At 45.4% G+C, this 7,733-nt stretch overlaps 1 protein-coding gene across 2 annotated transcripts; it reads right to left on the bottom strand.

Moving 5' to 3' along the window:
• Positions 1-247: 247 nt before the first annotated feature.
• LOC119280775 (serine/threonine-protein kinase SAPK4-like) lies at positions 248-6,205 on the bottom strand. Of its 2 annotated transcripts, XM_037561511.1 has the most exons (10): positions 5,926-6,205; positions 5,740-5,814; positions 5,341-5,442; positions 5,174-5,227; positions 4,920-5,012; positions 4,688-4,780; positions 3,266-3,370; positions 3,086-3,184; positions 2,621-2,999; positions 248-406 (listed from the first exon to the last, which is right to left on the bottom strand). In XM_037561511.1, the coding sequence occupies exons 1-9, from the start codon at positions 6,082-6,084 to the stop codon at positions 2,658-2,660; spliced, it is 1,122 nt and encodes a 373-aa protein (XP_037417408.1). In that variant the 5' UTR covers positions 6,085-6,205; the 3' UTR covers positions 248-406; positions 2,621-2,657. The 2 variants fall into 2 exon arrangements, with proteins under 2 accessions (XP_037417408.1, XP_037417406.1); XM_037561509.1 differs by lacking the exon at positions 248-406 and having other exon boundaries at positions 2,445-2,999.
• Between the last annotated feature and the right edge of the window lie 1,528 nt (positions 6,206-7,733).

Raw genomic sequence — 7,733 nt, forward strand, 5'->3', positions numbered from 1 at the left:
GTACCACATTTTACCCTTTCAGGCAAAAGAACTGACAAATCCTGGCAAATTCTGCCCCATCCATACAAGTCCTAGCAACAAAATCTGAAGTTATCTGAAATTTGCATATGCTGAAAGCGGTTATATCCATTTCAGTCAACAACACGCACAGATCGCTGTAGGCAGATTCAGCAAACCTGCAGTAAGCACGCAGCCCTCCCAGATCGCCCAAATGTTTGATGTAAACCTCTGCACCAGCTAAAAATAAAAGCACATACCAAATTGATTCCCTGTGCAAAACATTCTCCTTCTGAACGAATATTACACTACACATTACATCACGTTACAGGAAAACATAGACAGAATACCTCTGCAGCAGAAAAGCATACGTCCTACCAAAACCAGGCAAATCAAAATAGCCAATTATCTATACCTAAAATCTAAAAAGTGCATACGCACTATTTAGAGACATCGAGTGGCCGGCTCGCGGCCGCACGATCCGGCATCACAGGCGATATCTGACAAGGTCCCGGCCCACCCCACCGACAGCCTCTTTCTGTCTTCCCCGCAGCACCTGCGTCTCTCTTTCTATTCTCTCTCTCACTCTTCCCCACGGATCTGGATCAGAGGGGGCTCGTCGGCCTCTCCCCTCAACGCCGACCATCAGGAGCCTCCCACTAACCGGCCACCAGCCCACCACACTCCACCGGCGGATCGGAGGAGGGGAGGACCACCCCGGCGTGGCTCTACCCTGAGGTCGACGTCGCACCACCACCACGACGGTTGTCTTGGCCGCACCACCACCAGCCTACTCCACCATGGCGTCCTCTCCAACTGCCCCATGCTCCCTGGGCAACCAGATCCAGCCCCATCGCTGCCGCGCCCTGCCGTCGTCGACGGGATGCGGCCGTCGTCTCCTTCCTCTGCCCGAGGCTGGTTGAGATCCTTCCTCTCCGGCTCCGACTGAGCCCACTACCCCCCATCTGCTTGCTCTTTGATGACCTCCTCCACGCGCCTGGACGCCGTGATGGCGGAGGTGGAGGATCCTCTGGTCACCGTGTGTCTGATGTCTATGTCACACTGGCGGAGATAGAGCAGCCTCCGGTGGTGGTGGTGTCTGATGTGGTCTTTCCGGCGTCATGATCTGTTGAGCGGAGATGCGGCAGTGTCAGGTCCCAGCGCCGACAGCGATTCTGGCCTGATTCAGGCAGAAGGGCCCCGTGAGAGAGCATTGACTCTCGTCGGAAATTCGTTAACTGGACTATCATAGCCTAACGATTCTAGGTGCCTGCATGTCAATACAATGTAGTAGTATTTGCTAGTAGTATTTTTTGTTGGCATCTATAGTAGTTCTACTTGCACATATAGTTGTTTTCAGTTGGACACGGTCATTGGAAGTAGTTGGCAGGGGCAATAGAAGTAGTTGCACAGAATCCGCTAGGCAGTTGGCCAGGGCAACAGATAAAGTTGCACATCTCACTGACATGATTTTGTTGAATGGTGAAAAAAATGCACATCCATAGACCATGAGGGTGCAGAAAAGTTGTATACAAGTGAGATCTTTAAAACTAGATCCCGCATGGGTATATTTTGACGAATTTTTTTGATGCCAACTTTGGAGCTATATAGTGCAACTCTATTACTGCATTGTGCAACTTTATTACTACATCGTGCAATTTTTTTCCAAAACTAATGTTTGGAGCTGCGCCTTCGTATGAGGTTACAACCTAGCAACCACGACAACTTTGATGTGCGACTAGTCTATGTGCAACCTCCTCTTGTAATGTAGTCTAGTCGCACACACATTGATATTTAGTTGGCTTGTAATGTAGTCTAGTTGCACATACATTGATATTTAGTTGGCTTGTAATGTAGTCTAGTTGCACACACATTGATGTTTAGTTGGCAGGAAGACTAATTGCACACGCATATGCTTAGTTGGCTTGTAATTTAGTCTAGTTGCACACACACTGATGTTTAGTTGGCAGGACACTAGTTGCACACACATATGCTCAGTTGGCGTGGCAATTTAGTCTAATTGCACACACATTGATGTTTAGTTGGCAGGACTTTTTTGGCACACACACATATGCTCAGTTGGCGCGGCAATCTAGTCTAGTTGCACACACATTGATGTTTAGTTGGCAGGACTTTTTTGGCACACACACATATGCTCAGTTGGCGCGGCAATCTAGTCTAGTTGCACACACATTGATGTTTAGTTGGCAGGACTTTTTTGGCACACACATATGCTCAGTTGGCGCGGCAATCTAGTCTAGTTGCACACACATTGATGTTTAGTTGGCAGGAAGACTAGTTCGTCGAAACATCCCCATGCGGGATATAGTTTTGAAGAGCACGTCGCAAGGATTCCAACGATGAAAACGGATCTTAATTCCGACGCGCGGTTTGGAAGATATAGCTTTTTGAAAATTTTGAAAACCGAAACAAATGCATATGTGATCTGTTTTTTCCAACTGACTGTGACCGGTGTGAATGTATTAAATGCTAAAAGATACATGCGCTAGCGGACAAAAATTACACACATGCATGTCTATTTTAGGCCAGCCGCTCGCGCATGTATGGCTGGCCGCTTCATCACGCTAGTGGGCAGCCGGCCGCCCACTAGATGCTTCCTTATCTATATCCTCCTCCCAGTCCCACATCACAAGCAGCGTTTAGATGTGCAACAGGCTCATATCCAGCTCCCCGCTCTCAAGAACCTCCCTAACCTTCTTGTCACACTCATCTTCTTCGTCAGTCTGTTCCGGTACACTGACCTTCGCGTTCTTTTCCTCATCATCCGATAACTCGTCCGCGTAGCCATAGCCTGATGTGCTTGATCTTGGCTTCTTCCTTGCGTCTTGCACAATCTCCATGATCTCTTGGGTTGTTTGCTTCGAGAAAGAAGGCACGCTGCTGCTCCTCTCGTAGTAGTCTGCTTGCGCTTCCTCTGTGAGCTCCCGCGGCAAGTTCTTCAAGAACCATGGGTGGCTCTTTATCTCCTTCATCGTGATTCTCTATAGAAGATATAAAAAATGTCACATCAAAGCGGATTCACTCATGGACACGTCGATCTTGCAATCTGGAGAGTTGGGACCAGTACCTTCGTTGGATTGCTCACAAAGATAAGAGAAATGAGCTGTCTGCAATCAGCAGATATGAGAATATTGTCTGGGATGGTGTAGTCGACTGCTGCTATCCGCTGCAAACAAAGATAAGCGATCGGCATTTGTGATTGTAAATTTTGGGTGGCGAAAGAACTTCTATAGGACTAGGCCATCACCTGAATGATCTTCTTAATATTCTTGGGGTCATCCGGGTCTTCAAATGGGTAGGCTCCCACAAGCATGACATAGAGAGTCACCCCACAGGACCATACATCTGCCATCTGCACTACCAAAATACACTTGTCAGCATTCAGTTACACCCTGTACTACTAAATATGTTTATCGATTGGATGACCTTCACCCACTTCCCTCTTCTTATTCTAAAGCCGTTTATGGAACTATGAATCAAGAGATCGTTGTACAGTACATCAGATTAATATGGCGTGGCCTCTTTCTCATTTTTTTTAAACGGAGGCAAGGCCTCTTTCTCATTTGGCAATCTGTAAAACAAAACAATCTAAGAGAAGACAGCAATAAACTGATTTTGGTCAACAAAGATAGGATCTACAGAACAATGATGAAAGAATGGTATCAATTTTTTTAAACGAAGGCAAAAGATTTGCCGCATATATTAAATAAGAGGAGAGCAGAGTTTGTTTGTGTTACAACATCATTTCTTCAGGAACAGAGTGAGTGAAGTGTGAACTCCAGCTTATCACAATTCACATCTTGAGTCTCTTTTCTGTACGAAAATCAGGCCATGCACTACTAACCGGATGGAGGGTGTTGGATAAAAATTCAAACAATCCATTAAATTTTGCAGAACGCACAAGAACTTAGCAAGATAATTCCTAGTCTCTTGATAATAAATATTGCAGATATTGTATGATTACCCAGCAGTAGCTACTAACAGGGTGTTCAATCAAATAACTATATGTGCAGCTATGTTCATCAATGAAAATCAATAATGTTGATGAATACACATTCTTTGCAAAGGGAATACCAATTGGCCAAACTAATTCTGTTCTCAAAGGGGTGCCAAAGTCTGAATAAAAGTGGCAAAACAGGGTGATTTTTCCACAATTGTATGAAATGGTGAAAATAGTTTTCCTGAATGGGGGGTTAGTGGCGATTACTTGCCAATTTTACTTTCCCCAAAACCGGCATCTTCCATGAGCCAAGTCCCTTCCTCGCATGATATTAATGTTGAATCGAATTCTCCATAATCAAGACACAAAACTGTGGGCTGTCAGATTCAACTTCCTTCAAAAACTCGAAGCCGTAAACGCAAGCACATCCTTTACCGTATCCTATCGCAGTGTTGTACAATTTTTTATGTAGGAACTTCCAACCTTTGCCACCTAAAAGAGTTTGGTAAAACTTCTACTCCTAAATTATGGTGCTCAGCCAAACAACACTTCAGGTTTGCTTTGCGTGGCAACTCATCCTTTAAGTGATGCAGTATGTCAACATCATGTAGTTATGTGCATCATCGTGAAAGGAAGAACCTTAAGTGGCGCGCTCTTACCAGATGTGCTTACAAAGGTCAGAAACATAAAACACATGTCATATATAAATAAGAGATTCTTTTAGGTTACCTTCCCATCATATTCCTGGCGACGAAGAACTTCCGGTGCAATGTATGCCGGCGTCCCCACCGCAGATTTGGGCCTTGAATGTAGTACTGAAGACTGTCACAAAATGGCGAAGAGTTCATTTTTTAACAGCAAACAACAAATAGTTATTCTTACGCAAACTTACAGAAACATGACAGCAGGATTTACAAGGCGTGGACCACCCACTCCACTCTTATGAGAATTGGCAACCAACCTTGGAGTACCCAAAATCGCATATCTTGAGCCGGGGAGCCGGGCTACCATCCAGGAGAACATTCTCCAGCTTCAAATCTCTATGGCATATTTGCTGGCAAGCAGTAAAGTGATTGCAACATTTAGCATATTTTCAGGCCCACTCACATTTATTTGAAAAATCACGCTGGCACTTTCTACTCAGGGGAATGATGTGAACTGTAACTTGCTTGTTGTCCAGCTAATATAAGAGAGTAATTTATTGCTTCTGCATACCATGTGATGGCAGTAGCTTACGCCGCAGATCAGCTGCTGGAAGAAATATCTGGCCTGCAGTAATAAGCAGAGGAAAGAAAGAAAAAAAACACAAAACAGTAAATTGACTCTGGATTTCGTACTTCTGCTGAGGAAAGAAGACCAAGACGGTGGTTGTAAATTGTGACCTCGTCCTCGCTAAACCGGCCGCGATCGACGATTCGATCAAAGAGCTCGCCACCCGCCGCGTACTCCATCACGATTGCAAGGTGTGTCGGTGTCAGGATCACCTGTCGAAAAATTTCCAATGTAAGCACCCGCGATTTTCACTTTGAAATAGGAAACGAAACACCATGGTGCCAAACAAGTGCAGAAAAACTTCAGACTCGGAAATTCCCAATAAGTTACATATCCACGCCACGCGCCCGTCCAAACTCTAATAAAGCATGTGAAAACACATTCACTACACGTCACCGGAGGAGGAAATGTTTCCCTACAGAACAGCCAATTAAACCCAAGAGGACAAACACAATGAATAACCGATTTTTTTACAGCTGGTCGCTCCGTTTCCGGATGAGAAGGCGCACCTCTATGAACTGGATGATGTTGGGGTGCCGGAGCGAGCGGTGGTTGACGATCTCCCGGTACACATTCTCGTCAATCTGCGGCCAGGCATCAGATATTCAGACCCAATTTGGAGCGCGCAGAAGGAACCACGGACAGGAGAGCAACACAAATCGATATAAAAAAAATGAGGAGCGGAGGAGCCCGACCCGGTGGCCGCGCTCGATGAGCTTGACGGCGACGAGCCCGTCGTTCTCGCGGTGGCGCATCAGCCGGGCCACCCCGAAGTTTCCCGACCCGATGTCCCGCACCTCCTCGTACTTGTCCATCCCGGTGAGGGGCGCGGCTGTAGCCGTCGGCGTCGTCATCGCCGCCGGTGCGGGGAGCCGAGGAGGCGAGGAGGGGCGGGGGACGGCGGGGCAGCTCGACGAATCGACCGGCGGGTAACAGGTGGCGGTGTGGTCTGTGGCGCCTGCGTCGCTTTCCGGCCTGGCGCTCGCTCTATGCGTCTCGTGCGTGCGCTCGCCGGGTATATATAGACGCGCGTCGTGTGCGCGTCCGACTGTACCCGAGATTCCGAGACTGGCTGTGACCTGTGACTGTATCCGTACCGTATTCCTTTCAAGATTTTTATAGTTTGTGTTTCAACAATCCTTTTCCTGCTGCAGCTCCGCAAAAAGGCTTCAACAGTAGACTGCAGATGGTTCGAGAAGATGATATAATGTTATCCCGGCTTATAGTAGTCTTTATTTTTAAAGACTTGCTAATCCTAAGTTGCGTGAAACTAATTTTTGGATCAGTCGATTCCTCGATGCATGCCCGAACCCTATCATGTGAGGACGCGGCGTCGCACGCGAAGGGGAGGCGTAGGTTTGACATGTGTGGATGGGGGTGCTTGCCAACGTCGGAGAAGGGGGCTTTAGAGGGATGGCCGGAACGGCGATAGCATGGCGGAGGCGGCGGCTCAAGCAAGACGGAGCGGCGCACGACGGGCACACGCCGACCGCGGGAGGTGGTGGCAGGCGGTTTGAACTAGGTTGTAGGGTGGTTGGAGGAACTAGGTGGGAGGAAGAAGATGAACGGTGTGGTAAAAAAAATCGACTCGTTTGCATCTTTATTAGGCAAAATTGATGTTTAGGCGATCCATTAAAGTGTTGCAGTTTTACCTAAATAGTCAATTAAAAAGTAGAAGGCACTACTGCATTTAGAAATACAACAATCACATAGTTTTCTAGAGTATAATAATAGTGTTTCCCTCACTGACTTTGAAACGCAGATTGTTTCTTCAAATAATCCGATATTTTCAAGAAAATTGAGTCTATTTCCAATCCTAAAACTATGGTCATTGATCAGACGACTTGAACATTGGACTGTGCAATTGTCTGTATTAAACCCTTAACTTTTCAAAACCCATTTAAATTGGCCCCTCATCGAATTGTAGCTTTGCATTAAGGGTTTCAAATTGTGCCAAGGAAAATCATGGATGTAGAACTCAAGATATTATCCCCGCAAAAAAAAGAACTCAAGATATTATAATATAACAAATGAGTATAAGTGCAATGTGTGCATCAATGAGCAAATTTAAATAATTTATTTTTTATTTCATTATTTTTGTAATCCAGTTTGACAAAAGGTTAAAGAATAGATGTAGATAGCTCGACGATATAATATAAAGTTATTCTTGATTACTCCTCATTCTTATATTTAAAGAGTTGTTGCAATCACCTAAACAATCAGTAAAAAGTAGAATTTGCAAATAGCTTTATCACAGATTTTTCTAAAATATGATGGTGAATCTCCTTCTTGGCTTTGAAACACGGATCATTTCTTCAATCAAATGTTTTTTTCTAATAAACAAGTCCATTTTCAATCCCAAAACAGCGCCCCATGGTCCGATGACTTGAACCTTGAACTATGCAACTGCCTATATTCAATCTCCAACTTTTGAAAATCATTTAAATTGGACCCTAATCCCGTATAGATAATTGATTTGCATTTGGGTGTTCCAAATAATGTG

The sequence above is a fragment of the Triticum dicoccoides genome, chromosome 1A, assembly GCF_002162155.2.
Source record: "Triticum dicoccoides isolate Atlit2015 ecotype Zavitan chromosome 1A, WEW_v2.0, whole genome shotgun sequence".
Lineage (NCBI taxonomy): Eukaryota > Viridiplantae > Streptophyta > Magnoliopsida > Poales > Poaceae > Triticum > Triticum dicoccoides.